General features: G+C 38.6%; 1 protein-coding gene across 1 annotated transcript; it reads left to right on the top strand.

Moving 5' to 3' along the window:
* The first annotated feature begins 549 nt into the window (after window positions 1–549).
* RNPC3 (RNA binding region (RNP1, RRM) containing 3) lies at window positions 550–14,478 on the top strand. The gene is given in 16 exon segments (XM_079314066.1): window positions 550–856; window positions 2,034–2,081; window positions 3,122–3,240; window positions 3,871–3,951; window positions 4,662–4,773; window positions 5,232–5,300; window positions 5,868–6,016; window positions 6,802–6,919; window positions 6,921–6,928; window positions 7,638–7,774; window positions 8,555–8,716; window positions 8,890–8,984; window positions 9,059–9,117; window positions 9,637–9,769; window positions 10,593–10,665; window positions 14,256–14,478. Coding segments are annotated over 15 exon segments (1,641 nt in total). The 5' UTR covers window positions 550–565; the 3' UTR covers window positions 10,653–10,665; window positions 14,256–14,478.
* The last annotated feature ends 503 nt before the right edge of the window (window positions 14,479–14,981 follow it).

Below are 14,981 nucleotides of genomic sequence, written 5' to 3'. Positions count from 1 at the left end.
CTGCTTCCCAAACTCATTTGGATTGCCATCTGATCGAGACTGCTGTGAGCACCCACACCGGCCCGGCCTTTGCCCAAACTGTCAGAGCTCAGTCACCAAAAATGCACAGTGCACCTTCACACAGCGCCAGGCCCGGCACCACAGCTCGGGAAAACTGAGGGGGCCTTGAGGACTTCATGGATTACGGAGGCTGATTATCCCGTCACAGGCTTTAGTCAGGGCTGGGTTTCGCTCGGCCAGGCAGGGCTGCCCGAGGGAGCGGGCCCATGCCCGTGCCGGCCACGCCTCAGTACCGCCTGTTCAATGAGGGAAGGGAGGACAAGCGTGTGCAGCTACAGACTGAGGAGAGGCACTTCTGAGAGCAGCGCTGCTGACCATTCGGTCACGAGAGAAGCTCCTGAGCGCTGAACGGGAGCAGCGCCGGGGACTCCCCCTGGCGGGCTCTGCGCGCACGCGCCGCTCCCGCCTCACGGGCGCTTCCCGCCGCCTCCGCGGGGGCGCCAGTCTCGCGAGACCTGGGCAGCGGCCTCACCCCGGCTCTCGCGCGGTTCCGGCGCGCGCGGCGATGGCGGCGCCGGGCGCTGAGGAGCTGCGGGCGGGCGGCCCGGGGCTGGGCCCGGGAATGGGCCCGGGGATGGGCCCGGGAATGGGCCCGGGGATGGGCCCGGGGCTGGGCCCGGGGATGGGCCCGGGGATGGGCCCCGCTGTCCCGCCGCACCCCGGCGTGTCGCGGCGCCGCGGGCGCACGCTGCTGGTGCGGCACCTGCCCGCCGAGCTGACGGCGGCGGAGAAGGAGGATCTGCTGCAGCACTTCGGGGCCGTGTCTGTGCGCGTCCTGTCGGACCACGGGCGGCTGGTGAGGCCCGGGACGGGAGCCGGGAGGAGCCGGGGCCGGGCGGGGGTCCCGTTCCGGGGAGCCCGCGGGACAAGCGGGACGGGCAGCGCCGGCTCCTGTTCGTGCCCCGTGTTGGTGCCCCGTGTTGGTGCCCGTGTTCTTGCCCGTGTTCGTTCCCGTGTTCGTTCCCGTGTTGGTGCCCGTGTTGGTGCCCCGTGTTGGTGCCCGTGTTGGTGCCCCGTGTTGGTGCCCCGTGTTGGTGCCCGTGTTCGTGCCCGTGTTGGTGCCCGTGTTGGTGCCCGTGTTCGTGCCCGTGTTCTTGCCCGTGTTCGTGCCCGTGTTCGTGCCCGTGTTCTTGCCCGTGTTCGTGCCCCGGCCGCCGCTTTGGCCTCTTGCTGCCAGCGCGGCCGGGGCTGAGCAGCGCAGAAGGGCCTCTTATAAGGATGTGGTTTCGCATTCTTGAAATTATTTTCGCTTGCTTCTACCTCCAGATTACAAATACATGGATGTATTTGTTTGTGATAAATGCCCTTCATAAAGAGCCTTGTGTTTTGCAGAACTGCAGATAGATGATGTCTGCATATTTTATCACGCTTTATAGGGTATCAGATATGCTGATTTGTTAAAATGATTTCGGGTACGGAATCATGTAGTAGCAAGATGGGGTATAATAAAGTTTGTTAAAACATATTTAACTTTGAAAGATATGTTCTCTGAGGATTTGATTTAATGTGGAAAATTGAGGCGAAAAGTTGGAAACCATTGAAATGTTCAGAGCATAGTAGTTGCAACTTTTGTAGCAGGAAGACCATCACTTTCAGGAGTTACTTGGACAAAATTGTTTTGTGAGGTGCTCAAATGAATTTTCTGGTTTGGAAGAGGATTATACCTCTTTATCCATATGTACTTTCTTGCAATTTAGAATGATTTTTGCTCACTAGAAAAAACCCACTGATTCTGTATTCCTCAAACTGCTGAACTCATGTCTTAATTTTGACTGCAGGAGGTATTTCTCCAAAATTCATAATAAAAATATTTTCTACTCCTTCATGTTTGCCCTGAATGGAAGTTAGATGATTACTGTGTAGAAGCTTTCAAATATCTAAACTTGAACTAACAAAATGCTCAATATTTTACCTGCAATTTCTTACCTTTTTGGTTCAAATACATTATAACTTTTTGTTTGTTTGTTTTCTAGAAACATACTGCTTTTGCCACTTTTCCCAGTGAAAATGCAGCTGCAAAGGTTTGTACTGAGTTTGTTATTGAATGTTTTAGCAAAGCACTGAATTGCTGGTTCTCTAATAGAACTAGAAATTAGAGTTCTGTTTCAGGATTTGCTTGCAGGACTTGATGAAATTCTTGAGCACTTCTGTAGAGTCCTAAGAAAGGTGGATTGAAAAGGGTTCAGCACTGATCCAGCCTGTCACACAGAGCTGAGATTGATCAGAGCCCTGTTTAGGATGTGTGTGCATTTGCATGCAAAGTATAAACCAAAAAGAGTTTCCTTGTCTCCTCTGTAGTTGTGTATTTGCCATAAAAATCAGCTGTACTGATACTCACAATCCAGGTTTGCCTTGAATGCCCAACTTTGATAAGAAAAGTACCATATTAATAGGGGATATGGATGCCAAAAAGGTAATACTAATAATGCTTTTTAACTATTAGTCTGGTTAAAAATCCTGTGGCAGAACTTCCCCCTTATGCCTTGGGTTTTTTTTTCCATTGCTTCTGGTTTTTTTAGGTCACACTTTAAAGGGCTAGTAAAGTTCAACACTGTATGAGGTGAACAGGGGTGAATTAGGTGCTTGTGCCAGTTGTTAGCAGTCTCTTGGGGTCTGGACTTGAAAAATGCTGGATCTTCCTTGTGCCACTGTTAGAATCTTGATTTTAAAATTCCTAGCTGCTACTGACAGAGTTTAGCATATTTGTACTTCATGAGCAAAAGGTTGGTTACTTGAAAGTCCAGCAATTTAGTAGGCTGTGTGAAAAGTCTGGTTGTTGAGGCTGCTGCTGTTTTCAGGTGACCAACCTCTGCAGTGGTTCTGGCTGTGCAGCCTGGTCCTTTTCCTTCCTGCCAGAAGGAAATGCTGCTAAAAGCAGGGCTGGAAAGTGACAAACAATGCAGGACTCTTGTGTCCACAGTAGCAAAGACTTGGGTTAAAGCAGCTGGGACTGCATCCTATGGCCAGTGTACCACTCAAATAAAAAACAGTTTTGCTTTAAAATAATTCTTGTGTTTGTTCTCTTCTCTTTATTTCTTTTCTCCTCTGTAATTACTTGAAGGCTTTATCAAGACTGCACCAGCTGAAACTTTTAGGTCACACATTAGTTGTTGAATTTGCAAAGGAGCAAGAGAGTGCACAGGTACTTAGCCAGCCTTCTATCTCAGACAAGTGCAAAAGGTATGTGCAGAATAATTTCCTTGTTATGTTTATGGTCAAGGAAAGGGCATTCTGGATTCATGAATCTTAGACAGTACTTTTAATTCAAAGAATAAATTGTAGCCCCTCAGAATTCTTAACAAATAGTTTCAGATCTATAGGAGAGTGACTGCATTCCTCCCAGCAGAGCTGTGTCATCACCCATGTAATGTGCAAATAAGTGATAAAAGCTATGTGATAGTGCATAATAAAAAATACTGTAGTAGAGTTTTCGAGTTCTTTATTCCACTTTCTGAATATGAACAAATCAGTAATTCAATACCATTGAATTTATTGTCTCTGAACAGAGAGCATGATAAACAATTTCAGTTCTTTTCCTGTGAATGGATTTAAGTCAGGAGTGTTTGAATATAGGCAGACTTACTTAAATCTACATAAGTATTTATTTTAGAAGACTGTCACTACTGTAATTATCCACATGCATTAATTATGAAGAATTGCTAAAAGCTATAGTAATGCTTGGTAAAAATATTAAAAATACCTGTGCTAACTTATTTTTTATGTTTATTAACAGATGATGCATATTTTATTTATTGTATAAAGCATACTTAAATTTTGCCATGTTTTAATTAAGACTGAATTAATTTTCAGTTTAGAAGAACCAGTGAAAGAAGAAGAGAAGACAGAACCAAACTGTGTTAAAATAGAGAATGGAATTGCACCCAACCATGGGTTAGTGTTAGGTTTTTATTTGTCTTATTTTACTCTGTCAGATTATTTTGGAATGTTTTATGTGCTGTTGAACGAGAGTTTTGTTTCCTTCTATGCTGCTGTTCCTCAGGCATAGCTACAGGAGTTGTCCTAAAGATGAAGTTTCAGTTCCTCAGGTTTAGAATCCTCCCAGCTGTGTAGTGACTGGTGCTTTGAGCTGTGCACTTGTGGATTGCAGAGCAGCCTTCTAGCACTATGCATTGCTTTCTTGGGGGGTTGGAGGCTGAGGTTCTCCCAGTGTTAACAGCAGAATACCAATGACTTGTTTTTTCCTGATGTTCCTTCCTTCTTTTCTGCCCATTTTCATTTTAGCATACAGGAATTAATAACTTTTTGAAGCTAATGCAGCCCATTGAGTTTACTATATTTGTACAGCCTGCTATGCTGTGCTTTTGGTTTTGGACGTGTTGGTTGTTTCTCTTTGCTTTAGGCTTCTGCATGGTACTTTCATTATGCCCAAGCCTAAGCCCAGTAAATCTGTCATGCATTGGGGACTACTCCTTGGGGGTAAAGGCATTGTAAGTGGCCCACAACTATTCTAGAGGAAGTAATAATATTTCAGTGTTACCTCAGATGTAATCAATAGTTAAGCCTCTAGTAATCGTTAATTGTTGCTGGTGATTAAGTGGCAGTAATGGTAAGGTGTCTTGTTTTCAATCTTTTTTCCTCAGCCTCACCTTTCCCATCAATTCTTGCCTCAAGTATTTGTATCCACCACCTTCAAGTGCAATTCTAGCAAATATAGCAAATGCCTTGGCGAGCGTGCCCAAATTTTATGTCCAGGTAAGTAATAAAACAGGAGAAAAAAAATATAAAATAAAAAACATTTAATTTTTCCTCTTAATTATCCACATAGTTCATTATTTTTGTCATAGCAAATACTAATTTGATTTTTCTGTGATAGTGCTAACCAATCTTAGTTTTTTACTATGCTGAGGTAATGATATTTTATTAACCTGAGGTAGATTACTTAATTGACACTGAAGACTTAACTAGGTACACTCTTCCTAATTAGATGTGACTTAAGTACCTGGAATTTCGTTCTGAGAAGATGCTGTACTTTTTTTATTAACCTTGTTAGATTTGCTTATATTGACTATTAGTGTTGGATCTCAAGTGCAGGTTTTACATTGTTCATGAACATTAAAACTGTTGATCAGCACCTGCCAAGAGTGATTGGCTGTTTTACCTAGCAAGGAGCTGTTATTCAAAGGAAACCTACTTATTTTGACTCATTTCAGGTACTTCATCTGATGAATAAAATGAATCTTCCTCCACCTTTTGGACCAATTACTGCTCGTCCTCCCATGGTAACATTTTAAATACATGTTTTCAGTACTGTAGAATTGATTCACAATTCAAAATATTAGCAGCATGGTAGGAGATCTAAATTTTAAGAGGATTGCAAATCCTGCTGCATTTCATGTTAGTCTTCTAAATCAATTTTTTGACTGTACTTAATGGTAGCAGCACTGGAATGTTTCAAACTGTTGGTTCACTGCTGAAGCTGAGATGGCTTTGGAGCCTAAGCATCCAGCCATGTGCTTTGACTGCATTCTTTTTGGGAAAGTATTTGAAGCTGAGGGCAAAGTGAAAATCCAAGGCCATGGTTGCTGTATTTTTTTATCACCTTAGCTTAAAGGAATTCAAGCATTTACTGTTATGCTTCAGAAAGCAGATTTTTTTTTTGCTTGTGGAAAGTTTTTCATTAGTAATATAGTTTACCAAAATGGTACCTAGATCCCTATAAGCATGCTTTGAGAAAATACTTGTTAAATTATCATTTATTGATTTGACTGTTTTTATTAGGAAAACAAGATACATACAGGTTTTTTCCTTTAAAAAGTTTAATTTTTGAAACCTCTCTCCATAATTAGTATGAAGAATATTTACCAGTGCCTGTACCACCTCCCCCAATCCCACCTCTGCCTCCTGAAGAACCTCCTCTGCCTGAAGAGGAAGAAGAGCAACTGTCTAGTGGGGATGAGTCCGAATATGAAAGTGATAATGATGAGGAAAAGGAGAGGTATGCATTTTACAGTCACTGGCAAGGTTTTGGGCTCACTTAAAGTGTGGATTTTACTTTTCTAGCTTCTAGTTCAGCAAATAGTAATATTTGCAGTATATAGATGTAGCATCTAGTAGAGAGTATGTAGAAATCTTTCCAGATGCTTAGAGAAACTCCAGAGTGCAGAAGGACAGTACAGGTTTAAATGTAATAATAAAAGGGCCTATTGGTGTGCAAATGTTCATTTGTTCCCATGTCCAAGTTCAGAACATTTTTGTACATCAGTGGGTATAGTTAGGGGTGATAATATTTGTGCTGAGGATTCTCTTGCAGTTTTGGGACTGAATTGCATCACAGCTGTATGTTTTTTTAATCTTTAAACTAACACTGAATTAAAAAGCAGATTTTGTGTTTGCTGTCTAAACTGAGAAGTAAATCAGAAAGTCCCTCTGCTGTATTTGGAAAAACACATGATTTGGAAAAAGGTACCCCTGTTGAGTGTTACAAAATCAGGTTCAGCTTGGGGCATCACAGCTTCAGTGTGCCAGGAAGGTGCATGCTTTGGAAAGGAAGGGCATCACTGACCTGTTAGGATTTTGGTCAGTCCAGAAGTTCTCTGTGTGTACTGATTTGCTGTGTGCTACAGTTTCAGTTTTAAGGTAGTTAGTTTCACAGTTATATTCTGAAAAGTTCTACGCCAAGGGCTTTAAGGAAAGGGGGAGAGTTTTTTAAATGAGTATTTTCAAATAAACTGTAAACCTCTTTGTTTTGTTTTTGTTTGGTTTTATTTTTGTTTAAAATAGAATGACCAAGTTGATGGAACTAGCAACCCTGCAGCCTAAAAGGCCAATAAACACAAAGAAACGTGGTGTTAGAAAAAAGCAAAGAATTAAAGACATGTTGAATGTTCCTGTGTGTACTTCCAGGTTTGTGGTTTTTGCACTTATCCTTTTTGGTTTTATTGCTCTAAAAATCAAAATTTTCCTCTAGTTTGAGCTAAAGTCTCCTCAACAATCTTAAAGTGCCTGATTCAAGCTCTCTTTCTCTTCCTGTCAAACTAATAGAAATTTCTTCTCATAAAGAAGATTACTAGTCTCACATTACAGCTGTGACAGAAGCAATTGGGATTTATTGTCTGGGTGGCTTCTTAAAACAAAAAATTAAAAATATGGCACTAGAAGAATAGAAACTGAGCTTGCTTTGGGTCTTGGAACTGCAGTTCTGTGCCACAGTAGGCAGCAGTGCAGTATTTCTGCATTGTGATGAATGATTGTGAATTTTGCTAATAGCTGCCTGCTTCCTCCAGGTGATTTGCTACATTTTTTAAAAATGTAGCAGAGTTTATACATTATGTGAGAGCAGCAGCAAGGCCAGTTATTTGTACAGTGACATTACTGATGAAGGTTTTAATAAATGCCTGTGTGTATTGTACTGTAGTACGTGACTGGTTTCCTCCCACTGCCAGACACCTACTGTATCTGCAGTGTTGTAATCACCTGAAACTCTTTTGGATGGAAAGTATGAAATGGAGAATGTGTGTTTGTGTAAACAACAGCATAAAATCTGACTGGAAGAAATATTGTATTTGATCATGCATTCATCAGTGAATATTTAATTAATGTGTTGTTGTTTCAAACAGTAACTCGCACCCTACACTGTCACCTTCAGATGTCTTTGAGCAGCCACAGCATGTAGGTCATAAAAAAATAGAGTTTCATATCAGTACTGAGATCCCAGCTGTTCTTCAGATAAACTCAGAAAAAGAAGAAAAAAATGGTAAGAGAGTTTGTACTTCTGATGTATTTAATGTTAAAGTCATGTGGCTTCAGTATGTATAAGGGTGCTGAAATATACACCAGGAAATTATTTTCCCCTATTGTGTTGGAGCTTTCAACACCAAGTTGCATCATATTTGTTTTTGCTGTTTTTCCCATGTTACAAGCTTTGGAAAGGATCCAGAGAATTTTAAAGGTCTCTCTCATATGTGCTCTGTAGGCTTATGGTGAATTGCACTGCCTTTTAAATGTTAGGATGAAAATGTGACACATTTTCAGTATTTTATGGTATAAATGAATATATCAGGCTAATATCAGATTTTCCTTTTCCAGCTCTTAGAGGGAAGCATCTGAGTGATTGCAAGCCCTTTTCTATGGTGCACTGATTATCTGCCATAAAAATGCTGAGCAGTGATAGCAGTGAGATGTGATGGCTTTTTAGAGGGTTATGGTCAATCTGTAGTTCTTGGCACTTTGCAGTATAATCCAGTTTCTTTAAGGGAAAATAGTGAAATGGATTCAGGACTGAACAGCAAGGCAAGTTTTATGCTAGCTAATGTGTGCCATGGCCTTTATTTGTACTACATGGGGTTTTATAGGACTGTACACAGCAGATGCTTTTGTCAAACCAGGGGTTAAGACTCATTTTTAAGGATGTATTCAAATTGCTTACAAAGTCTGCTCTTATAATGTTGCTGGAAAGTGTATGGTTTTCTTGCTGGCTCTTGATCTTGGTGTCAATAAGTGTACAAACCACTTACATAATTTGTTGACATTTCAGACCTTTATGCAACCACAGAAGAAATCAATAATACAGGCTTTGGAAGGATTTTCCCAGCTCCTAGCTCAAATGATAAAATGGAAACTGAAGAGGAGGATGATGAAATACCATCAGAATTTATTTCTAGAAAGGATCTAGAAAAAAACAGACTTTCTAGAGAAGGTATAATTGCGAGAATAAATTATCTATTAATAGCTTTTTGATTTGTTGCAACAAATAGCTTAAATAAGTTTATTTTCTTAATTGAGCATATAGTAAATTAGTTTATACTGAGCAAATGTGCAAAGTAAATGAACTAAAGCATGTTTTTTTTTTTTTTTTTTTTTGTCTTCAAGAAATGGAAAAATATTCTGTTTTCAGAAACTATGAACCAGGTGATCCAAATTGCAGGATATATGTGAAGAATTTAGCTAAACAAGTTCAAGAAAAGGTACGTAAACAAGCAAATACCTATCAGAAGATCTTTTTCTTAACATTTACCTTACACCTACACTTTAATTTCAGGATCTTAAGTTCATTTTTGGAAGATATGTTGACTTCCAGTCAGAGGTGGAACGCAATATGTGAGTTGATTTTGTGCTTTGTTAAAATTAAACCTTTTGTATTAACTTCTGTGACACTGCTGAAAACTGGGATTTTAAAAATAGCCATAATTACATTTTCTGTGTTTCTCTATGTACAAAAAATGTGTCACACCTAAAAGTCTTCATTTATGAAGATTAAGAAATACAATTATTTTATGAACAGTGACTGAAGACCCTATTATTTTGCCTTTATGTTTTCATTCCTAGATTTGCTTTTCTTGGCAGTGTGCCACAGAATGAACTGTGCAGGTGATTGTTTGTATTTGATCATTTTGCATATGTCCTATTTAGTAGTACTGCACATCAATTTTCCATCCTGAAGTTTAATATTACCTTTCAGTAAATGGATCACCAAGCAAAATGGTCTCCAAGGACATCATGCCTCCTTGTAGGCTTTGCTTCTGTTTCTCCCACCTGAAGCATGAGAATGCATTTGTGCTGTGAAATGTGCCAGGTCTGTTAGCCATGAGTAATTCCAGTTTTGCCCTGTGCCCCTAGGTTTGACATCCGTTTGATGAAAGAAGGCCGTATGAAGGGACAGGCTTTCATTGGGCTGCCCAATGAGAAAGCAGCTGCTAAAGCACTAAAGGAAGCAAATGGATATGTCCTATTTGAAAAACCCATGGTGGTTGTATCCTTTTCTTCAAGCATTTGCATTAGATTCTTTGTAATCTCTGCCAATCTCTAGTTTTGTTGTCATAATGTCCTGCAGAATAGAAAATGCCTTAAGAAAATGAGTCAGCATAACAGTGCACTGGTTATGGTAGCTGAAAAAAACAGAGGCAACTCCTCTGAAATAGGAAAGTAAAAGTGCTTTATTTAAGAACAAAATTCGTATTTTCATATTTTTGCATCTTTGATCCTGCAAAGACAATACAGAAGATAATTTAGCTTGTATGACCACTGTATATAAATTAAATACAAGGTTTTTGACTTGGTTAGGTCTGTCATAAGAAATGTTTTGTTAGAACAAGTGGTCTCTAGACTGGTTTTTCACCTGGAACTGTCACTTTTTGATTGTATAGCACTTTTTTTTTGATTAAAAGTCCTTTCTTATTTTTCACTTACATATTTTGTGTTTTCTTTTAGTTTCTTTATACTCCATTGAGCCCAGCATCTGCTGCTTTTTCTGTTTTTCTACCCAAATACTGAGATATCAAAGTTAAGAATTAACATGCTGGCTTGGAAGTTTTTGTCCTACTGTAGTTATCCTGCTTGCATCCAACCCATTCCCACTTGGATCTCCTTACAGGCTCTCTAATAAATTCTGTATTGTGTATCAGTGAGGTTCTAATCTTTGACTAATAGACACTATTGCTATAAACTTCATACTGTGGTGGAATTGATTCACAGATAAAGGTCACTTTCTAGACTAATTTGCAGAAGTAATCTTTTTTGTCTTTATTAATTGACTTCTGCTTATCAGACACTTGTAGTCCTTAACAGAATCTCAGCAATTTGCTCGTTCTGCTAGACCAAAACAGGATGCCAATGAAGGGAAAAGAAAAAAATAAAACACTGCACAAGGTATGGACTCTGCCTGAAGGTAAAAGTAAAGGATTGAGCTGGGGGGTTTTGTTAGTGTTGGTTTGGTTTTATTTGTTCTCTCTTTAGCAGCTTCTTTAGGAATACTGATGTTGGAGATGAAATGTTCCATACAAATTTCTTTTTTTAAGTGTGTGTGATATCAGAAAAACAGAGTGCAAGGTATATAGTTGGTGTAAGTTTTACTTAACTTTGCTTTTCCTTTGTTAAAAACTCAGAGACCACTATTGTCCTAATCCTGATATAGTCAGGCACTTCTCAGTTTCTCTAATTCTTAATCTGCAAAGATAAGGAGAATAATTTTTTGGAATTGGACTACTTACCTTTTAGTAATTTTCCAGGGTTTTGGTATTGAAATCTTAATGCCTTCTTTTCCATCCCTGCCATTGTAAAGTGATCCTGAAGAATTGGTTCAGCAATAAACTTCTGCTATCTGTAAAGGATCTTTGCTAATTTTAGAAAATGAGTTCTTAGTGCAGTTGCAGAATCCTTTAAAGTTGTCTGAATTAGTGAAGGATATTCTGTTGGAAAGTGCTGCTTAGTGTTGCATTGGTCAAGGCTTCCTTTGTTGTGGAATGTGTAGGTCCTGATTTTTGGCATTATTTAAAAAGGATGAGAAAATAATGTGTAGCAGAAAGTTATTTAATTTTATTTCTTATCATGTATATTTTCTTCACTGCTACCTCTTCTGAGTATTTCATTTATGTGAGAGTAAGTCAAGCAAAATCAGCTCTAATTTACCTGAGTGGTTTCATGCCTGCAAACATTTGCAAATGACCATGTGAATTAAATGGTGCAAGAATAAAAAGCATTGATTTCTCAATCTGCACCCTCTGATACATGAGCTAGCTCAAATTTAAAGGGCATTGGCCTTAATTTCTGGCTCCAGTTGAGATCACTCTGGTTATGCCTCTGCTTAAAACAAAATTAACTGAAATCTTAGCTTGAGTGCCTGTGAAACATTACTTAACCCATGGTGTGTTTTTAATCTGGACCTTGATCCTTCTTACTCTGAAGAAAACCTGAATTTGAAATAAAGAATGTGAACAGTTGTTTTATATTTTTACAAATTGTCTGTAAAGCCCACAGAGTGGTTATTGTGATGATAGTATTTCTAACAGCTACTCTAATTGTAGGTTCTTCATTCTATCTATTGTCTAAGGATTTTTAAAATCAGATTTAAGCTTGTTTTCTTCGTAGCTGAGATGCTATTGGGTCTTACTTCCTATTTTGTGTTACTGTTTGTGGTTAGTAAAATCTATCTTGTCAAAGAACACTTTTTTTAATAGGATTTCTTTGGTACTGGTCATTGAAAAGAGAGAAGAGAACCTTGGCTAAAGTGTTCTATTGGGATAAAGTATTTATGAGAGTATTTCAGTCTTTTTTCTCACTCCTTTCTTGTTAGAAAAAACTTCTATTTGTATATTACCAGTATGTAATAAGATTACTAAGATTTCTTACTTTTAGAAAAATTGAAGCATTTTAGCTGTTGGAGAGCCTGATAGATGAAGTCTGAGCACTTTTATTCTTTTAGGAATTCCATGTCTTTTCAACTAATTAAAATACATTAATTCTGAATTCATGAAACATGCTAAACACTTGAGTTGCATAAAGAAATAACAAGGTGTTATTGTGTTGATGGCCAACTCAGAAGCTTTTTCTAGGGTGAGCAAACCATAATTAGGCAAGATTTACTTGTGCACCTGAAAGTCTTCCACAAGTTACCATCTTACAAATGTCCCTGGTGTTCAGTTCATGGGCAGAGCTTCTCACCTGTACTGTTTATGTTGTAATCATCACAATATGCCATGGAATTACCTAGGTTTCTAAAGATCCATCAGCTTTAACTAAAAGTATGTGTTGCATTTCCCAAGTAATGGTTAAGCTGAACCCTATTTCTGCATATTTTTCTGTTCCTGCTGGAATATTCTGATGGATGCTCATTTATGATGCAAAATTCCATGATAAAAACCTGAGTCTATGGTTGTTGGGGTTTTTTTTTTGTTGTTGTTTTTTTTTTGTTTGTTTTTTTTTTTGCTTTGCTTTGTGGGTTTTTGTTTGTTTTGCTTTGTTTTTGTTTTTCTAAATTTTTTTTTCTACCATGGGCTTTTTTTTTTTTTTTTTTTTTTTTTTTGACAAAACAATACATATGGTTTATAAATATACTGCAGAACTTCTTGCTGGCTGAGATACCTTTTTATTGATGGACTGGCAAAAAGTTCACGTAAAGTGACTTTTCCTGTAGCTAAAATACAACTTCTTGGGAGAAAAGTTATGTGGAAGAAACTGATGTTGAGAGGTCTCCAGCTTCTTCCTAGGGAAGAAGTGATTTGAAAGCTCACATTAAAGGGAAACATTATGGGGTTTTGGACCTGATGGGAATAAAGTGAGTCTGTAAAATGCAAAGACTTGCAGGAGATGGAAAAATCTGCTGGTGTCCTAATAGCTCAAGTTATCAAAAAATGTATTTACTTTTGAATATGAAGTTTAGTGTTGATGGACTCATTATCCCTCATTAAATCTCATAAGGGTTAGAACTGTTTTTTATCAAAGAGGCATATTTGCTTTTTTTTTGCTAGGTAGCATAAAGTTGTGTGTGCAATACTGAGAATCAAGTAAAATTAAACCACATTCTGCTGTTCTTCTTTAGAAACATTCCTGCGTAAATACTGCAGTAATACTGTCATGCAGAGTGTATCCTTTCTTGTTGTATCCTTTTTTGTGCAATGTTTCCTGTAGCACTCAACTGCATCTTAAGTTTTCATTATAGAGTAGGTGTGGGGAGGAGGTAACATGCTTTAAGTTTGAGGTGATCAAATAATTTTAAAAAGCCAATTTTTTTCAGGGGGGAAAAAAGAAACCAATGAGTTGTCTGTGTTGTGTGAATAGACACAATGAAGGTTCTTAGTCCTAAAAGGTGGCCTTCACCTTCTTCCTCAGATACACTACTAATTCATGGTCCTGTTCCTTGGTGGAACAGTTCTAGCTTATACCAGCTGATCTGTGTGAAGCTGTGCTGAGCTCACACTGACCAAGCTGCCCTTTTTCTTTAAATACATATTAAGATAATAATATGTTAGCTAAAATACATTGCAGAGCAGCCTTAATATTAAGGGGTTGACCAGTATTATAGATTATTTGATGATTACTGTTGTCCTGGTACATGAGAAGCAATCTGGAGTTGATTTAGTTTATGCATTCCTTACTTTGTCTTTTTTGAGTGAAGAAGAAAATTAACAATATATTGCAATTAAATATTTGGAGCTGGACTAATAATCAACTTAGAGTCACTGCTGCCTTTTTGTTGGATGTTTGGGTTTTGTTAGATTGCTCTCTGCACTGAGGTAGTGTTGTTGTTAGTGACTTACATTTCCTGGGGGTTTCATACTACATTACTGTTTAACTTTCTATAATATATAATTAATACAGCCTGCATTTCTCAGATGTATTTTTCACAGACTTTAAGCACTTTTTAAAACACTAAGCATCTTTTAATTTAGTTGTCAAAAGCCGGTATAACACTGCTATTCTTTGATAGTTCTTACTTTTAACATGCCTTTGTGATGTTCCAGGTCCCTTTTGTGTTCCATCTCTTTCAAGTATTACCAAGCTGGGGAAGAAGCAGTATAATCATCAGGACTCTTGAACTGTGCGTAGTAGCATTTCTGAAGTATTTAAGGCAGAGAATAAAAATTTTCCTGTCTTAAAGATTCCACATATCTTTAAATATCACAAGACTTACATCATAAATGTATGTTAGATTGCTTGTGAAATCTAATAAATTATTTCCCTTCATTTTGCTGCCTTCTCTTTGTTTTGACTTTTGTTCTTGGGGTTTTGAGTGGGACAGATCTTGCCTTGAAGATGAAGCAGAAGGACTAGTGTGTGAATTTGTGCTGTGGAACTGGGCACTGTTCATCTGCAACTTGAAAACTGTCACTGATGAGACTGAGGTCATTAAAACCAGAGCAGCAGTTAAAATTGGTATAGATGTGGTCTGTGCCCTGTTGAGGGTGATAACAACAGTGACCACATAACAGGATTTGCTGCATATTGGGCTGGTTAGTGGAACTTTCTAAAACCATGTGGGGAACGTTGCAATGACATTTAATTAACAAGAGATTCTAGTCCAGTGGACTTGAAGAAGAGGTTATTCCATAAATGACTAAATAAATCATAGTTGATGGTGTGGGAGCTGGCTGGCGTAAAATATTTATTTTGTTATTATTCCAGCTGCAAACAGTCTAAATCACTTGTATTGGTGGCTGGACCAAAGTAAATCGATCGTTGCTATTTGT

Source organism: Erithacus rubecula, assembly GCF_903797595.1.
Source record: "Erithacus rubecula genome assembly, chromosome: 10".
Lineage (NCBI taxonomy): Eukaryota > Metazoa > Chordata > Aves > Passeriformes > Muscicapidae > Erithacus > Erithacus rubecula.
This window is presented reverse-complemented; position numbering and strand designations above follow the sequence as displayed.